Raw genomic sequence first — 18,761 nt, 5'->3', positions numbered from 1 at the left:
TGCAAGACATTGTGACAACTTAAACACACCCTCTAAACAATGTAAGCTCAAGGATTGGTTAAGGTTTGTCCAGATGTATAATTTTCCAGCCTAATATTCGGGATGCATGCTGATTCCGAGATGCACCTAGCAATTAATTAATGATAGTTTTGGTGTTGCATGAGGGGGTCTGATTTTATGCAACACGTCAGCTGTGCCGTTTCTTCTCCGTTGTGCCAGACCAATTATTGCTGTCAATCTGAAGCATGCTGAGCTTATAAAGCCTTTGCTCTAAGAATAACCACATCCCTCGACCTGTCCTCCCCCTGCTGCAGTTCTCAGCTAGGATGGCTGCCGACTCCACCATGAGACCTGAAGTGGAGGAGCTGCAGAGGAGGGCCAATCAGGTGACAGATGAGGTAATGCTGCTAACAATCACCAAAGTAGCAAAGTTCAACGTTGATTTGCATTGATTTGTGTGGATCTTCAGCTGGTGTGTGTTTTTCTGTCCTGTTTTGATGAGGCTGCTCATTAACAGGCCTACAGTTCTGACATCAAACATTTTCCATTAAGGTTACTACAGGTCTTAGTTATTCCCATGGTACATAGCAACCAGGATGATGACGCTAAACACATTCTATATGCACCTGCAGCATTATTATGATTCCCACTGTGACGAAGTGAGGTAGATCGTAAATGAAGCCATTATTCATTGCCAGATTTTCCACTGGGTGTTACTTATCTTGGATAATGTACTGTCAGTCTGCAAAATAAATCCCAATGGGGTGATCTGGACCCTGACACAGAACACTTCTTACATGGCTACTCACCAGATAAAAAACATGCACATGAAATAATCATTTGAAATTGTTTTTTAATTCTACCTGTGGGCCTATATTGTTGTCTTTTGTTAATTCTAAAAGTCCAATACAATGTACAAGACAATCAGCTTAGGTGAACACTACAACAATATTACAGTGAGTCCTCTGCGGTCATTTTCAATATAATTTATAACTATATTTTGTACTGAGTTTTAAATTATGTTCTTTAATGACCATTGTGTTTTGAATTTTTACCTCTGACAGTCCCTTGAGATCACCAGAAACATGAAGCTTCTGTTGGAGGAGGTGAGTGATTATTCATAACAGCATGCATATTATGTCTCATAATTGCAGTTACCTCATCCTGTATTGTTGAACAGTTGTTGTGGATGATACCAAATCAGTTTGTATTTCTGTCAACATAGGACAGATTCAGCCTGAGACCACAATGAAAACCTGGGTCCAGTTGCATAAACTTAGTCTCTGTGTTAAGACTGTGTCTTAAGAACTAATCTGACCAACTAGCAATCAGCCAAGGAGTAAACAGACTTGTTTTTCGGATTCAAATTAGTATACCTTTTTATATAACTGACTTAAAAAATTTGATGACTAACTTGTAAGACAATAAGCTTTTTTTTATGCAACTGGATCTAATTTAAATCTGGAAATAAACAAAAAACAATTTAGGAGTTTTGAAACAGGGTTATTATAGTTAGCTAAAATTAAAACTAAAACCATAAAACAGCCATTTTAACATATTTTAACACAATATATATATATATATATATATATATAAAATATATTAAAGAAAAAACATAAACGCATAAACTTATTTTAGCTAGTTCCCAAGGCAACATTTCTTGTTTTCATTCAGTTTTTCTTGATGTACAAAAATAACTAAAACTAAAATAAAAACGATACAGACATATTTACAAAACAAAAACTAATAAAAAGTACAAAAACAACAACATTGCTAAAGCAAATGAAAACAAAAACAGAAAATACATAAATAAAAACTAATTAAAAACAGTTACTATAGAATCTTAATCAAAGAGATCTAATGAAGAAGAAAGATTTATGATTCTGCAATATCACAAAGTGTTGTGCTGATAATATAATTTGCTTTGTTTTGAAGAAAAAATGCTAAATTCACTAGTAGTGGTCTCAAAGTTTTGTACCCCACTGTTCAAACAATCAAAATATCTTTCATTCTTTCATAAAGCATAATGTAAAATAAATGTGACCATGCAATTATTCTTTATTGTTGAGCAGCCCATTCTCTTAAATTGGCCTCTGGGCACAAACTGAAAATCATACAACAAAAGCACAATCACAAACACATTTCCTTTTTTTTTTTTTTCATTCATTCAACTGCAAGAAAATTCATGAATTGCCTACTAATGTGCACTAATGTGAACTTTTTTCAATTCTTCAACAGAGTAAAGATGCAGGAATCAAGACACTTGTTATGCTGGACGAGCAGGGAGGTAATGAATTATCTTCATACACTATAGTTAGAGATAAACTGTACAGCAGCTAAACAATCAACTAATTACTTGCAAATGCATCATTAGTTGTTCATTTATCCTGTTGCATCTGTATGACAGGTAGATATTGCACAAGATGTGGTAGTATAAATCGTGTGTTCTTCATCTTTTGTTATTTACTCGTCCTTTCAGTACGACATATATAAATACAGCCATGTATGATTCTGTTCATATGGAAATATGTACCCTCTATGTGTTTTTGTGTGCATGCTTGCATATTTCCCCTTTCAATTCCCCTTCCTCCTGCCTCCCATGCCCTCCCCCATCTCCCTCGCATGGGCAGAGCAACTGGACCGCATTGAAGAGGGCCTGGACCAGATCAACAAGGACATGAAGGAGGCTGAGAAAAATCTAACTGACATGGCCAGGTGTTGTGGTCTGTGCATCTGGCCATGTACAAAGTAGGTCTCCTCCCCGACACCTGAGCCATGGCTGCTTGGCGGTCAATGATGTCACTTCTCTGCCCATGCATCTGTCCCATTGGATAACCTGCCCTGCTTTGATGTTGCTACATGTTGGTCTTTTTTTGGCTGTTTTGTGAGCAGAGGTTCATGCAGTACCCCATGTGAACATTTGAAATGAACCTAAAAGTTGTGCAACTTGTGCTCACACAACAAATGCAGTGTTTTAACTATGTAGATATTCATAACATCATTTTTTAGTTCACATTTGTCTGTTTAGCTTGTCATTTGGAGCTAGATGTTTAGTCGCTTATGAGTGTGTGGTGCTTCTTGCTGAGAAAACTGTTGCTGTTTTTTTTATTTTTTATCTCGTCTCCATGCTGTAACCCCTGAAACCTCCATACCCTGTGATCCCACCTTCCATCATCCAGAGCAACTTGAGCGGACTGAGGAGGGGCTGGACCACATTAACCAGGACATGAGGGAAGCTGAGAAAAACCTTACAAATCTGGGCAAATGCTGCGGTCTGTGCTCCTGTGATAAGTATGTGATGTTTGGAGGGGCTCGGCTTCTAGTGTGCTTGCATGAAAACTTTGCATGCCTTGGTCATTTTGTGTGAACTCAGGAAATCACAGGAAACTGGTTGGATGTATTGTCTTTTTTATATTGTTCATATACACTCATAGTTTGGAATAATTAAGATTCAACATATTAGAATAATTTCTGAAGGATCATTTGACACTGAAGACTGAAGTATTGGCTCAGTAGCTGCTGAAAATTCAGCTTTGCCAACACAGGAATAAATTACATTTCAAAATATATCAAAATAGAAAAAGGCTATTTTAAATTGTAATAATATTTCACAAAATTGCTGTTTTTACTACTGTATATTCTTGATCAAATAAATGTAGCCTTGGTGAGCATAAAAGACTTCTTTCAAAAACATTTTTAAAAATCTTAATTATTCCTAAACTGACTGGTAGTGTGTATAAATATAGATTGCTCTATATAAGAGTTGTTGTGAAAGGAACAATACCAGAGAAAATTTTAAATGTCAAAATATGCACCCTCGATGGTCTTTAACATCGAACTCATGCAACTCATGACTTAAATAACATAACTAGAGTAAGACAGTCTCCAACCAAATAATATGTACTGTGATTTTTTGTGTGTGGTTCATTCAAAACAGATGCAACACCAACTACATGTGTCTTCAGAGTCCACGTTGAATCCTCAACGACAATTTAGGCAGTTACAGCTTAAATTTCAGTTTCTCAAGGTTTTAGTTATTAACAACTGGTATGACTAATCTTGTCAACTTTGTCTTTCTCATATGGCTTCTCTCAGACTAAAGGACTTTGAAGCAAGTGGGGCGTATAAGAAGGTTTGGGGTAATAATCAAGATGGGGTGGTGTCTAGCCAGCCCTCTTCTCGAGTTGTGGATGAAAGAGAGAAGATGACCATGAGCGGTGGATATATTAGAAGGTGCCAGAACTTTGGCTTCTCCTCCTTAAATGGGCTCTATTCAGATTTAAAATAAATAAATAATAATAATAAAAAACCTTTAATATTTTTTTGGAGCTAGTATGCATTAATTGATCATATGCGACAGTATGCATTTATAATGTTACAAAATAATAAATCAAATAAATGCTGTTCTTTTGAACTTACAGTTTCCACAAAAAATATTAAGCAGCACATTTGTTTTGAATGACATATAGAATGAAGGTTCATGTGACCCTGAATTCTGCTAATGGATGCAAAAAATTTAGCTTTGCTATCACAGGAATGAATTACTTAAAAAAACAGTAATTTATGATATTTCATAACAGTATTTACAGTATTTTTGCTCAAATAGATGCATCCTTGGTGGGCTAAAAACATTAAAAAAATGTCTTAGCACCCCCCAAACTTTTGAACAGTGTATAAACAATGGTTTCTGTTTGATAAGAGTGACGAACGATGCAAGGGAGGATGAAATGGAGGAAAACTTGGCACAGGTCGGCAGTATCCTTGGCAACCTCAGAAGCATGGCACTTGACATGGGCAATGAAATCGACACTCAGAATGTCCAGATTGAACGCATACAGAGCAAGGTCAGTGTTTGGAAGGGGTTCAGAAACGTCTGTTCTACAAAGAGCAGCTGAACCTTTTTATATTAACTGTCCTTTTATTCTTTTTTTGCAGGCCGTGGTCAATGAATCCCGCATTAATGAGGCCAATCAGAGGGCCACAAAGCTAATAGCAAGATAAAACCATGGGATTTTCCTTTGTCGAACACGTTTACAGTCTTCTGTAGGAAAATGTGCGCACATATTGATACAAAATATTAAGTTGTTCTTCTTTTAAATTACTATTTACAGAATTTGGATTATCGCCTACTGATATGTCAGTAAGTTATTAATATTATTATGTTCCAACAACATAGTTCTTCAATACGTTAAGGAAAACATTAAATGAATGTTAATATATTGTCTCTAGTCTGTGCTGTAATTATTATGTATTGTACATAACAGCACTGCTATCTTCGTTTTTTAAGCCTGCAGAAGACTTTTCATGGGTGATAACACTATTCATAGTTTTCACGGGACAACACATCCTTACAGGAACGCCCACCTGGAGGACAAAACAAGGCTTTTCTCCGCTGACCGCCAGTTATTTATAAGGTTTGCATTAAGTAGTAATGCAGTAAGACAGTGATATTTAAAGGCCAAATTCAGTACACACCTTATTGATGATACAGACTTTGCACAGGCAAGCAGATGAAACCACAATATAAACGCAATGCGAAGTTTCACATTAAATATTTTCCCATAGAAAACCATTATAAAGAAAACACTTAACCATTTAGAGCATTTCGTTCATATTGCGAACTCATCTGCTTGCCTGTATAAAGCATGCATCATCAATAAAGTGTATACTGAATTTGATCTTTTAATATCACCGTTTTGAAGGCACTAAGTTTTTTCACATTAAACTTTTTAGTCACACAGTTTTTAATTGAAACACTGCGGCGAGTGTTTTATATGTATTGCAAATGACCAAAACTTGCATTTTGTTCACATATCTTTGTTTTATCCTTTTGAGAGATTATCTAAATATTTGTGGATTGGAAACAAATGGAAAATTGACAGGCTTGTGCTGCAGTTCCCACGTGACTGAAAACTATGAATTCAGACAAAGCAGTGTCTTGAAGTTGTATTGGTAAATGTATTTATTTTTTTTTGTCTACTTTGAGTAGCTTTTTAAAAAAAATAAATCCAGTTTAAAAGTTCAAGGGTGTTTTCATGATGTTTTTTTCCTGCTATATATGGGCCACTTGCTTAGATTCTTTAAATAATATTATATTATTATATATTAATAATAATATTTTATTTCGAAAATGAAACTAAAATGATATTTTTTCCAGTGTTATTCATTTATTTAGTTTCAAATATATGACTTTCTTCTGTGGAGCAAATGATGGTTTTAGTGGCAACCTCGGTTCACTACCCCATTCACTTTGATTCAGTCTTTTTCTATTCAGTGAAACTGAAGGTTACTCAGTGTGGGGCATTCTCCTAACTAACAAAAAAAAGTCAGCCAATTATGAGTCAAAAAAACATTAAGGTGAATAAATTTTGATGTTTTCATTTTTGGGTGAACTGTCCCTTTAAGCCGTGAGACAAATCTCAACATAGCTTGTTTTTTTCCCCCCGGACTCATGCGCGAATATATGAGGAACTCACTGCACCCACCTAGCGGTTGCTACAAACAGTGCAATGCCACTCCCCATGTCAGAGAGAACCTCAAAATGGTGGCGTGGCGTGGCGTGTTATTGCATGGCCACCTCATCACTAAACTGTGTAAATGATGGTCAACATTTAACAGATTCTCAAATATTTAATTTAATTTCGTTGCCGCCCTAACTTCTCATATATTCAGGTGAACTGTCCCTTTAAGCCGTGAGACAAATCTCAACATAGCTTGTTTTTTTCCCCCCGGACTCATGCGCGAATATATGAGGAACTCACTGCACCCACCTAGCGGTTGCTACAAACAGTGCAATGCCACTCCCCATGTCAGAGAGAACCTCAAAATGGTGGCTGGCGTGGCGTGTTATTGCATGGCCACCTCATCACTAAACTGTGTAAATGATGGTCAACATTTAACAGATTCTCAAATATTTAATTTAATTTCGTTGCCGCCCTAACTTCTGCTTCATATATTCATATGATACTCTAGGAGACATAACGACCTGTGGTCCACAGATACAGATCAAGAGCTGCAACACGATCCAATGTTTCAACTTCAATCGCATCAGTTGTGTAAAGGCCTAAATTAATTCCAGCATATGTCACTATGAAGAATAGCCCTTTATTTAGCTGATTATATCTAGCTGAATATTTTACAGCTGGGCATAACCAGAAAATAATATATGCATTTTAGAAATGTCCTTGCCTTTTCATATTTTATTAATTTCAGACCAAGAAATCACAATTTTATTTTATTTTTCTGCTGGAACTCTGTATATAGTGTTGAAAGTTGCCAGATACCACAAAATAGCCGGTTGGACTGGGAAAAAATGCGTACAAAACCCACAAATATTTTACGCGATATATTCAACTTGTATGTGTATAAAAGGCGACTTAAATTTACTTTAGTTTAATTGTAAATTGAACATTTCCATGCTAAGACTGGGCCACAGGGTCTGCACTTGTAGTTAGAACTGCTTCCACACAGGCAGAGGGAAGGATTACTATAGAATGTTGGCGAACTATCGTTGTGGAGGGGGAAAAACACGTAGAGCTGAGTCTGCGCGACGCAGGGGATCACTGCCTACGAAGTTTATCGGGCAAGACTACACCGACAAATCCTAGGACACATTCGGCCGCACTGTAGGTAAATACCACTCAATCCATCACGAATATCAGTAACAAGTAAATTTATCGCAGTTCCGATGCGCGCAGTTTCGATTTGACTCCAAATTCGTTCGTAAATGCGTCTACGAAATGCGTGCGTAACGTTAGTCCATTTTTTCTACTCGGCAGGCTAACGACAAACAAAAATACAAATCTGTTTGCGTTTCCTGGCGGAATGTTTGCTTGTTGCGATTTCTGAATCTATCTTTACGCGTTCGAGCGAATACTGTACGCGAGATATTTGAGATTTGGCAGATTTGGACGCTCGAGATATTTGCTGTCTGTGCGTGATGGCGTTCGCTCGATTCTCTGTGTTCCTATTGCTCTCTGACGAGTAGGCAGGAAAACAACAAAGAAGCAGGAAGCATATGGGCACACCGGCGAGGCGGTGTGAGATCACGCCGCAATTAGTTGTAACAGTTAATTTAAAGTAAAAGGATCCTAGAAAAATATGATTCTATGCTTTGACCAAATAATCTCTGTCTGTGCTTGTTCTGTCCTTTTAAAGCTCAGAACACGAGCAACATTAATCACATGATCATAATAAATCAGAGGGACAGTAAGTTTATTATAGCATTATGTATATTTATGTATAGTATATAAACGTGTTATATACAAAGCTAATTGTGTATATGTATAATTAAAATAAAGTATTTAAAATGTTTTAAATAAAATTAATATTTTGACTCCGCGTTAGCTGAATATTAAGATGTTTTGGCACAGACAGTGTGTAAGAACAGGTTAGATGTGTTTAATTAGTGTTGTCACACGCGTTTTCTTTTTTTGCAAGGTAGGTTGAAGAGAATCGATCAGTTAAATTATGTTGAAATCTTCCGGGTGAATAATAATTGTGATTTAAAAATGTTTTTATTGTTATTATTTCAGCCATATAATTCATCAAGCCTTCTGATGGATGCTGCCTAGAAGCCCTGTTTGATTTGGTTGTGATTAGTTTCGAAGAGCGGAGGAAGAAGGATGTCAGAATTCATGCCATACCCTTACAGAGGGCCAGGAGGTGCTTTGATGCGCTTTAAGAAAAGAAAGTCACGTTTCACATTCCAGGAGGTTGAACTGCTGCTCAGTGAGGTGCAGAAAAAACGGCATATTCTAGTCGGTAAGACATACCTTTTCATTTTCATATCACATAATTCAGTAGGATCTGAAAACGCTCTGAAAGTATGTAAATTCTGCTTTGCATATGAGAAGGATAATGAACTCTTTGAACTTGTTCAACAGGAAAGTTCAACCGGGGCATTTCGAAGGATCTGAAAAACCGCACATGGGCGGCTCTGACGGCACGTATCAATGAGGTCAGTGAGTGTCACCGAGAAATTATTGAAGTTATCAAGAAATGGGCAGACCTCAAATGTGACACCAAGCGGAGGGTGGCCGCAATGAGGGCATCGGGAGCCACGGCCACCCAAATCGCACAAGAGCTGTCGCCTATAGAAACCATGGTGCACCAGATCCTTCAAATGTCTAACCCTAACAAAAATGTGAGCAATTTGGCGATTGATGACCAAATGGATGATGAAGACGAGGACATTCCAGATCTCTCGGAGATACCACACAGCTCCTCACACATGGCAAATGGCAGGCCTCATTCGTTTGGTTTGCCAATGCCACCTCCTTTTCACACTGCTATCCCTTGCAAAAGTGATACAGAGCTTCCTGCTCACATGATGTTCAGCAGTGAGTTCCTTTTTTGTTTTATTTTTCAGTAAGTTTAGGTGATTCAGAATCATTACTGAGTGTTTGGTTTTTATTTGAATGTTTAAGATGTAATAAATTTGTTACTTTTTTTTCTATTGACAGATTCATCAGTGCCTCTAACAGATGTCCAGACTGACATATCAGAAAAGGAAGGTAAGAAATAATGCAGATACTTGACACACATTTTGATTCTTTTAATCGGTCAATGGCATGTTTATTTTGTCTCGATCAACTTATTAAAAAATATATTTAAAAAAATCACGATGATGCATGTTCTTTTGTGTTAAAGTACAAAAATGTCAGGGTTGATGATACTAAAAATCTTTATTTTGTGTTTGGCATAATAGATGAGCATTATGTATTTGATTAGTATTCTTTTAATTTTTTTTTATTTCTTTTTTTTTTTTTTTACAAAAAATGTAATTAATATTTGAAAAACACCTTAACTTAATTATTTCATAAATATATTTGACCTTGAAAAATATATACATGTATACCTTGAAAAACAAACAAACAAACAAACAAACAAAAATTTTTTTTATTTATTTTTAAGAAGTTTGACATTTTTATTTGATGGTTACACCAAGTGACATTTTTAGTTTTTGTTAATTTAAACTTGAATTGAAAATCATATTTTGTCCATTATTTTGGATACTCTTATTGTTAATTGACCATAACATTTTATATATCCATTTTATATAATAAACAACTTTTAAGTTTCTGGTTTTCAAATATGACCTTAAGTTTCTGGTTTTCAAATATGATGTTAATGTCTGAATCAGGGCCGTCCTTAGGGGGGTGCTACTGGTGCGTTCGCACCGGGCCCTGTGCTTGAGGGGGCCCCGCGGTGAACGTACCGAGGGGGAAACTCCCACCCCCCCCGGATCTCGAATGGACCGAGGGGGGCCCCGCGTCAGCTAAGGACGGCCCTGGTCTGAATTAACATGTTTCTTACCCTTCCAGGCAGAAACATGCAGTTTATTCAACCAAGAAGCCAATCAAACCAGAATCCTGTTGGTATTCCTGGATTCCTCAGCCGTGCTATTGCTGAGAAGAGCCAAGTTCGAGAGAAACCTAATCACAACACATTTAATGGCCCCTCATCTGCCAGTATCCCAACATTTATTGCACCTTCTACAGCTGCCTCATCATCACGTTCAGCTCCTGCTCGGCTCCCTCCCCAACCTGCTCCTGTGGAGCCTCGCAGTCTGCAGGAACATTTATCCCAGAGTGCCTCGCTCAGCCTGCAGGAACAGCAGGCCACCACACTGCTGATAGGGTCGCTGTCTCGCTCACTGGAGTCGCTCGCGGAGTCTGTGCAGAGATTGGTCCACACCCAGCAGCAGTTTTCACGTGACACCTTACAACTGCAGCGTGACACACTCCACGTCCTGGGTGACTTCTCCACCAATGCCTTGGCTCTCCTGCAGGACAAGGTCAATGGACATCCGTAGCTCCTGAACATGGCAATGTTATTGAAAGCTACATTTGGGAGCAAGTTACAAAAAACAGTGAATGCTGATAGCAAAGAAAAAATACAATAAGCTTGAGGATATATTGACACTAGAGTATATGGCAATCTTTAAATCTCAAATTTTGTTGTGTTATAGAGCTGACAGGACTAAAAAGATTTCCCTGTTTATAACAACATAACCAAAATAAGAAGCATTAGGAGCTGAAATAGGTTCTTTGTAGAGTTCCTTGTATTTACCGACTGAATATTTTCAGTAGATGGCTGGGTCTCATAGACTGTTTGGACCAATCGTGCACTATTATACAGGTAATTTAAATGGGCAAAAATGTATTTAAAAATAGACTGGTAATTTAAGATAATTATATTTGTGGTGCTTTTTAATATATTGCAAAGTGGCCATTAAATTGGCCGTTTTTAATTTATGTAATCTTATTTTTATTAGATTTTTCTTTATTTAGCTTTGTTATTCTGATGGTTCGCCATACTTTTAAATCAGTTTCTGGCTCAAGCACTGCTTAACAGACCTGCTGTAAATGTTTTTGATCTTTTAGCCAATGTGCATTATCTGTTTTTAGTTGTTTATCTTAACTTGAATTTCCAAAGACTCATTATTGTGTTTTATTTTTCCTCTAGATGTGATTTTAAATTCTGATTGAAGGCACATTATCTTAGCTGTAGCTCCTACGGACCTGTGTTTGATCTCCCAGAAATGAAAAGTCAGCACACTGTTAAAAAATGTCTCCTACTTTAAAACCCAATGTAAAGGATGAAAATAAAACATATAATTTGAAATAATACAGATTTTTACTTGAACTGTTTTGCTCCCTTCAGATCAAAGGAATAGTTCACCCAGAAATGGGTGCTGACGATTTTCTCACCCTCAGGCTGTCCAAGATGTAGATGTGTTTGTTTCTTCATTGGAACAGATTTGGAGAAATTTAGCATTACATCACTTGCTCACCAGTGGATCCTCTGCAGTGAATGGGTGCCGTCAGAATGAGAGTCACAATAATACACAGGTAATCCACACACCACTCCAGTCCATCAATTCACGTCTTGTGAAGTGAACTAATCTTTTAAGTGTGCCATACCATATGTAATTTTATGTCTGTTCTGTAGCACAGCAATCATGGAAGTTCATAAAGAGAGAAAGATTTATATAATGGTTTGTCAACAGATAAGAAAAGAGTTGAAGTTGCTTATGAGATTATGACGATGTTTATTCTTGAATTTGCACTCTCAAAACTGATCTCTAACAAAAGGAATACAAAAATATCCACTAGATGTCACTCTTGCACTTTTGTTTCCACGAGCAGAACTGGTTGTTCAAAAAACTACATTTTTACAAACATAGTCACTTAATTTTATTAGATTCATCATTACTAGGAGGACTAAGTTTACTTCCAAAAAAATAAAATTCTAGTATAATTCTACTAAACTACAAATGAACCAATAGAGCAATAAACAACATTTTAAAATGCAGTTAAACATATCAACTAATATTTATTAAAAGATACTATAGGAATATTACGATGTTAAGGAAAGAATCCTGAATGAAACGCTGCCATCTTGTTGTCTCCCCTAATAAATGGCTATTTTCTCATGATTTTCACAATACTCTTCCTCTGGTAGATGGTCTGCGGGATCCTCAGGCATTTTAAACAAAGATATGATGTTGGCAGAGAGAGAAATAATTTAAAGTCTAGAATATATTATGCACTAAATATTTTCATGCACCTCATACACATCGTTTGTTTGTCTTGTGTTATCTTTATTTTTTGCTGTGGTTTGAGGTTTGTCCGGATTTAACACGCAGTAACATTTAAACAAAAACAAGTATGAAAGAGCCAAACAACTGCATCATAAAAAGGGTTAATAGTCATAAAAAAAACCAATAAAGTATGCACATAAAGTACCCTCACGCAGGATGTCTAAAACTTTTGCATCATTTGTCCTTCACTTGGCCTAATAAGTCAATTTTAAAATTTTCTAATTAAAAGCAGACAATGGTGATTTATAAGAAGCATTGTGATGATTGATGATTGGTGATTGGAGTTTCCAGCAACCCTGTAAGGTAATTTGTACATTTATTATAATTTATAGTTGGCGTCAGTTGCATTGCAAATTTATACTGGTGATACATAATATATTAGTTGTATACTTACATATTTAGCTTTTCTTTCACCAGCCATCATGCCAGGCTCAGATGTTTGTATAATTCACATTTTGTCTTTAAAAATGAAAATAAAATATAAACACATAAACTCATAATTAATCAACAGTGTATATATACAGCAGAGGCTCAAATGTACATAATTTTTAGTGCTGTTGCAAAGTTTGGGGTCAATTTTCAGATGACTTTTTTTTTTTTTTTCAAAGAAATTAATCATTTTAATCATCAAGGATACAATAAAGTGAATTTACATTGTTACAAAAAACTATTTCAAATAAATTGTGTTCTTTTGAACTTTCTAGAATCCTGAAAATTAAAAGATACTATAGGAATATTACGATGTTAAGGAAAGAATCCTGAATGAAACGCTGCCATCTTGTTGTCTCCCCTAATAAATGGCTATTTTCTCATGATTTTCACAATACTCTTCCTCTGGTAGATGGTCTGCGGGATCCTCAGGCATTTTAAACAAAGATATGATGTTGGCAGAGAGAGAAATAATTTAAAGTCTAGAATATATTATGCACTAAATATTTTCATGCACCTCATACACATCGTTTGTTTGTCTTGTGTTATCTTTATTTTTTGCTGTGGTTTGAGGTTTGTCCGGATTTAACACGCAGTAACATTTAAACAAAAACAAGTATGAAAGAGCCAAACAACTGCATCATAAAAAGGGTTAATAGTCATAAAAAAAACCAATAAAGTATGCACATAAAGTACCCTCACGCAGGATGTCTAAAACTTTTGCATCATTTGTCCTTCACTTGGCCTAATAAGTCAATTTTAAAATTTTCTAATTAAAAGCAGACAATGGTGATTTATAAGAAGCATTGTGATGATTGATGATTGGTGATTGGAGTTTCCAGCAACCCTGTAAGGTAATTTGTACATTTATTATAATTTATAGTTGGCGTCAGTTGCATTGCAAATTTATACTGGTGATACATAATATATTAGTTGTATACTTACATATTTAGCTTTTCTTTCACCAGCCATCATGCCAGGCTCAGATGTTTGTATAATTCACATTTTGTCTTTAAAAATGAAAATAAAATATAAACACATAAACTCATAATTAATCAACAGTGTATATATACAGCAGAGGCTCAAATGTACATAATTTTTAGTGCTGTTGCAAAGTTTGGGGTCAATTTTCAGATGACTTTTTTTTTTTTTTTCAAAGAAATTAATACTTTTAATCATCAAGGATACAATAAAGTGAATTTACATTGTTACAAAAAACTATTTCAAATAAATTTTGTTCTTTTGAACTTTCTAGAATCCTGAAAAAATGTATCAGTTTCCACAAACATATTAAGCAGAACAAATGTTTTAACATTGATAATAATTTAAAATATTACATCTTTGCAGCAAATCAGCATATTAGAATGATTTCTAAAGGATCATGTGACACTGAAGACTGGAGTTATGGCTGCTGAACATTCAGCTTTGCATCACAGGAATTAATTACATTTTGAAATATAATTAATTAGAAAACACTTGTTTTAAATTGTAATATTTCACAATATTACTATTTTTACTGTCTTTTTTATCAAATAATTACAGTTTTGGTGAGCATAAAATACTTCTTTCAAGGACATTTAAAAATCTAAACGACCCCAAACTTTTGAACAATAGTGTATTTATTTTGGTATAATAAATTACTAGTTTTACTAAAGTTTACTGAATTTAAAGTTTACTAAATTTTCTAGTAAATGGTATAAATCAACAACAAGATTACTGTTCAGATTGTTTTTCAACTGAGGCTGCACAAGTTTAAAATATCACTATGTACAAAACAGTGACTTGTACCTCATGCCATTCGAGTGTCTTTACAGGAAGAGCCAGATGACAGAGCGGACAGGTGCTTATCTTATCCAGGTCAATGTTTCTGTCTTCTGTTTCTCTCTTCTTCTTTTGCAATGATGAGAAGGAGAAACCTGCAGCTCTGACGTTTCCAGGACTGGGTTTTTCATCCTCAGAGTCATCATCCTCAACATCTGCACAATTTAAGGACTGTTTGCAAAGCAGCTAGTAAAAAAGAATAACAGAAAGATTTGGGGTGTTTAAAATAGATTTTCATAATTACATATTATAACCCTTATCTTTTTTATTGACATTTTACCTTGTGCTCCTTCAGAATGTCAGAGGGAATGTATTTCAGACAATTCTGACATTGTAGCATGGTCAGCTCTGGAGATAACAGATATGCCAAATCAGTATTTTACAATCACAATTTGTCTGAATACCCTAAAATACGCAGAACTTGACAATATTAAGACCTATAACACCTCTATAATGTTTCAAACTGATCATGTCATTGACTAACCATCTGTGTCAGAGGTATCATCTTCAGCGACAAGGCCCTTTGACGTTGTGGGGGTGGTAGTAGAGCAGATCTGAGCGTGATCAAGCTGGTCCATCAGTTTAACGTACCGGCCACAGTCAGAGCAGCGTTCTGTGCGACTCCCACAGGACACTTTGTGCACTTTTAGACTGCTGAGAGGAAGCTCAAGCTGACAAAACTCACAGATCTGAGGCCTCTCGGAGCACTCGTCTTTCTGTAAACAAGGAGAGACAGAAACAACAAAGGAACAGAGCTGGGTAGATTACTTGAAAATTGTAATCCGTTCCTGATTCCAAATTACATGACAAAAATTGTAGTTTGTAACGTAATCCATTACATTACACATTTCAGGTAATATAATCAGATTACTTTTAGATTACTTTGGACCTTACTCACTTATCACATTGATTTAAATAGGATAATCTTGTACCATATTGATATAAAAATACAAAAAGAAAGAAAATATATTCCATTCGTTGAAATTAACATAAATAAAAAAGAAATAAAAGAAATCATTTTAAATTAACATGAAAAGAAATTTAAAAATATATATTTTATTTGTTTACCTGCATGTCATATGACCATTAACCAATGTCAGAGAACCTTGAACATGCAAATGTGATACTTAGTTATTAAAAATTTATTTAAAAATCTCAGGGGTACTTTTAAGTAAATATATTAAACGAAAGATGTTCAGATGACAAAAAAAGTTTGGGAATGTCTGCATTGCATGTAAATAAGAAATGATGTGAATTTGTGCATTTTAATGTGTTTGAAAGACAAATGCCTTCCAAAGACATTGAAATAGATGGTTAAGTAACATACAGAGTGATAATTCAGATAAATATTAATGTGTTCATCAGTAGTTGATGCAACGTTGATACACTTGAAATGATTTTTGTAAATCCAGTGGTCAAATGCTGTGTAGCCACCTGACTAGTGACTGATCTCTAATTACAAGGACTTAATTTTTGGAATCTGATTACGTAATCCAGATTACATGTAATCAGTACTACCCAGCTCTGCAAAGGAATAAGGGTGAAAACATTCAGAGAGAGAGAGCAGCCTCAGACATAAAATTTTCACGGTGTGAGATTGAATATTCACCTCATGATCCAACAGATGCCTTCGCTCCTTCTTTTTATTGCACATCTTACATTTTACCTGTGAGGCATAATGAAAAATGAGACCACCGACATGGTTTCTCAGAGGGGGAGATTACAGTGATGAGTAATAAGCAAGTCAAGTGGAAAACGTTTAGTGAGAAAATGCATCACAAATAATCTTTTGTGACATACAGGGCCAAGAGCCTGTAAAAAGCAGCAAAAATCATAGTGTTAATCAGTGTTGAGTGGTTTGGTCGTGACCTCTGTGTGCTGTTCGGTTTTATGCTCCTCCAGTTGATCTCGAGGCACAGTTTCATCGCAGTCAGGGCATATACACAGAAACCTCTTACAGTGTGGTTCATGCAGGTCGTAGTTTGCCTTCGCCACCTCTTTATTGCTGCATGAAAACATTGGAGAGATTCTTTACAGAGACTGGAGAATGGAAAAGGTGTTATGACACTACACTGTTAATGGCACTTAAAGGAACAGTTCACCCAAAAATATACATTCTGCTATTATTTACACACCGGCATGCTGCTCCAAACCTGTATGACTTTCTTTCTTCTCTGGAACACAAAATATTTTTGGAAGAATATCATGGTCTTTTCCATATAATGAATTTGAATAGGGACTGATGTAAATAAATTATATATATATATAAAATAGTAATATATTATAAACATATTTCTCAATGGGGTCTTCGGGAGTTCATAATGGAAGCAGCGATTGTCTAATTCGTGAATGAATCATTCTTTTGAGAAAGATCTTTTAGATGAATTGCTTCATTAGTTCACAAAAAAGGTTTCTCGTTTGCCAGTCAGAATGATCCGATTCTCCAGTTCAACACTGGGTCTCAATGACCCAGTCACAGGTTTAAGAGCTCACTGGAGGCAAAGAGTAGTAAAAAAAGACTAACATATATCGGCCTGTTTTCGCATAAAGCTATCATATCGCTTGAGGAGACTTGGAATATAGAGCAAGAGTCATATGGACTACTCCGCAAAAGGTCCAGTCCCCTTTTATAGCCTATTCATTATAGGTTACTGAGTAAAGGATAAAATCCAAAAAGTCAAAAAGTCACATACACCTGCTGTGTTCCCCGAAGAAAGTCATAATGGTTTGAAAGGACATCATGCACGTGAGTAAATGATGCCAGGCATTTTGGTTGAACTAGGCCTATATTCCCATTTCCTATTAGTGAACGGCAAACCGGCTAAATTAACAGCCCGAGAGTGTTTACGTCACAAACTATAGTGTTGAAAATTTTCACTAATCAATCCTGCTCAATTTCAGCAATTCAGCAAATGACCAAATTAAGCTAGCAAAGTTCGTGTGTTGTTTCTCATAGTGTTAATTAAAATTCGCAATTTTAAATAAACGTAATCCGTCGCCATGTTACACAGCTGCTGCTATGGGAATAGTTTCACTTTGTTTAAGTCACGTCATAGTTGTCGACAACATAACGAAATAGTTATTATTGTTGAGTATTGTTGAGTAGAATGTGTTTATGTTTTCGATATTTTGTTGTTGCTACAGTAGACAGACAGAAACGTAGGCTATGCTGTGAATTGGCTGTGATCTTACATTCGTCGAACACTGTCATTTTTTTTAAACATGCTACGTTGGCAGTAAACATAAATAGACGTTTTACCGAATCTCTGTGCGTTATACTAAGTTACAGTAACGTTACATTATAAAAGACTCACCAGTGAGTACATAAAATCAGCTCTTCTTCGTCCATAGTTAGAGTGGGATGAGTGGTTACTAACACTACTTGTGTTGGGGATGATAATTTCACTTATCCAGAACAGAAAGTGGAACCGAAACTTAACAGATATCGTAAATAACACCTCTTATTGCTAAACGTCTTATCTAACAATACGACATTGCCTTGTGTAGTGATGAAAAACAACCAATCAAGACTTCACTTGACATAAGGTGCACTGTATGTCTCCCCTAGTAAAAATGTTTACCATAAGTTACCAAAACTCGCATAATGTAACAGTCATGTGATGTTGCATGGTAACACGTACAGGTATTTATAGTAAGACAACAGTAACCAGGTAAAACCACTGATGGCTTCTCATTACAGTGGGTTGCAGTATTGTATATTTTCTGTAAATCAGTAAAATCTAAAGAAAAAAAATCTATCTATCTATCTATCTATCTATCTATCACTGCAATTAAACATCATCCCTTTTCTTTTTGTTGGCAATTATGGGAGCATTATACTTTCATTGAGCAAGGATGCATTAAAATAATCAAACTGACATTAAAGACATTTGTAATGTTACAA

At 35.7% G+C, this 18,761-nt stretch overlaps 3 protein-coding genes and 1 long non-coding RNA gene across 9 annotated transcripts; 2 read left to right on the top strand and 2 right to left on the bottom strand.

The window, feature by feature from the left end:
- The first annotated feature begins 326 nt into the window (after positions 1-326).
- On the top strand, positions 327-5,001 carry LOC107757427 (synaptosomal-associated protein 25-like). Of its 2 annotated transcripts, none has more exons than XM_016574900.1 (7): positions 327-398; positions 1,065-1,106; positions 2,239-2,287; positions 3,180-3,291; positions 4,096-4,233; positions 4,700-4,844; positions 4,936-5,001. In XM_016574900.1, exons 1-7 carry the CDS (start codon positions 327-329, stop codon positions 4,999-5,001), a joined length of 624 nt encoding a protein of 207 aa, XP_016430386.1. The 2 variants fall into 2 exon arrangements, with proteins under 2 accessions (XP_016430386.1, XP_016430396.1); XM_016574910.1 differs by lacking the exon at positions 3,180-3,291 and adding an exon at positions 2,631-2,748.
- Positions 5,002-7,342: 2,341 nt separating this feature from the next.
- LOC107756630 (uncharacterized) lies at positions 7,343-11,576 on the top strand. 5 transcript variants are annotated; one of them, XR_001641842.1, is made up of 6 exons: positions 7,345-7,629; positions 8,535-8,763; positions 8,886-9,341; positions 9,465-9,515; positions 10,326-11,142; positions 11,470-11,576. XR_001641842.1 is itself a non-coding variant. In XM_016573843.1 (6 exons), exons 2-6 carry the CDS (start codon positions 8,625-8,627, stop codon positions 11,473-11,475), a joined length of 1,125 nt encoding a protein of 374 aa, XP_016429329.1. In that variant the 5' UTR covers positions 7,345-7,629; positions 8,535-8,624; the 3' UTR covers positions 11,476-11,576. The 5 variants fall into 5 exon arrangements, 4 of the variants coding, with proteins under 4 accessions (XP_016429321.1, XP_016429329.1, XP_016429308.1 ...); XM_016573843.1 differs by having other exon boundaries at positions 10,326-10,798; XM_016573835.1 differs by having other exon boundaries at positions 7,343-7,629; positions 9,474-9,515; positions 10,326-11,576.
- A 1,010-nt stretch (positions 11,577-12,586) lies between these two features.
- On the bottom strand, positions 12,587-13,068 carry LOC107756625 (uncharacterized). The gene is made up of 2 exons (XR_001641838.1): positions 13,002-13,068; positions 12,587-12,903 (listed from the first exon to the last, which is right to left on the bottom strand). It is a non-coding gene; the product is annotated as an uncharacterized LOC107756625 (long non-coding RNA).
- A 498-nt stretch (positions 13,069-13,566) lies between these two features.
- On the bottom strand, positions 13,567-18,314 carry LOC107756614 (XIAP-associated factor 1-like). Its single transcript, XM_016573800.1, has 8 exons — positions 18,172-18,314; positions 16,727-16,862; positions 16,467-16,523; positions 15,342-15,573; positions 15,138-15,205; positions 14,825-15,043; positions 13,982-14,046; positions 13,567-13,883 (listed from the first exon to the last, which is right to left on the bottom strand). The coding sequence occupies exons 1-7, from the start codon at positions 18,204-18,206 to the stop codon at positions 14,008-14,010; spliced, it is 786 nt and encodes a 261-aa protein (XP_016429286.1). The 5' UTR covers positions 18,207-18,314; the 3' UTR covers positions 13,567-13,883; positions 13,982-14,007.
- Between the last annotated feature and the right edge of the window lie 447 nt (positions 18,315-18,761).

The sequence above is a fragment of the Sinocyclocheilus rhinocerous genome, unplaced genomic scaffold (genome assembly GCF_001515625.1).
Source record: "Sinocyclocheilus rhinocerous isolate Xijiao unplaced genomic scaffold, SAMN03320098_v1.1 scaffold1152, whole genome shotgun sequence".
NCBI classification, from domain to species: domain Eukaryota; kingdom Metazoa; phylum Chordata; class Actinopteri; order Cypriniformes; family Cyprinidae; genus Sinocyclocheilus; species Sinocyclocheilus rhinocerous.
This window is presented reverse-complemented; position numbering and strand designations above follow the sequence as displayed.

Coding starts and splice junctions, on each gene's coding strand:
- LOC107757427 (XM_016574910.1), top strand. CDS start 327: ATGGCTGCCGACTCCACCATGAGACCTGAAGTGGAGGAGCTGCAGAGG. Junction 399..1,064: donor CCAATCAGGTGACAGATGAG/GTAATGCTGCTA, acceptor TACCTCTGACAG/TCCCTTGAGATCACCAGAAA. Junction 2,749..4,095: donor TGCATCTGGCCATGTACAAA/GTAGGTCTCCTC, acceptor GGCTTCTCTCAG/ACTAAAGGACTTTGAAGCAA.
- LOC107756614 (XM_016573800.1), bottom strand. CDS start 18,206: ATGGACGAAGAAGAGCTGATTTTATGTACTCACTG. Junction 15,574..16,466: donor GGCATCTGTTGGATCATGAG/GTGAATATTCAA, acceptor CCTTGTTTACAG/AAAGACGAGTGCTCCGAGAG. Junction 14,047..14,824: donor AGACACTCGAATGGCATGAG/GTACAAGTCACT, acceptor TCATTTTTAAAG/ACAAAATGTGAATTATACAA.
- LOC107756630 (XM_016573822.1), top strand. CDS start 8,625: ATGTCAGAATTCATGCCATACCCTTACAGAGGGCCAGGAGGTGCTTTG. Junction 8,764..8,885: donor AAAACGGCATATTCTAGTCG/GTAAGACATACC, acceptor CTTGTTCAACAG/GAAAGTTCAACCGGGGCATT. Junction 9,516..10,325: donor TGACATATCAGAAAAGGAAG/GTAAGAAATAAT, acceptor TTACCCTTCCAG/GCAGAAACATGCAGTTTATT.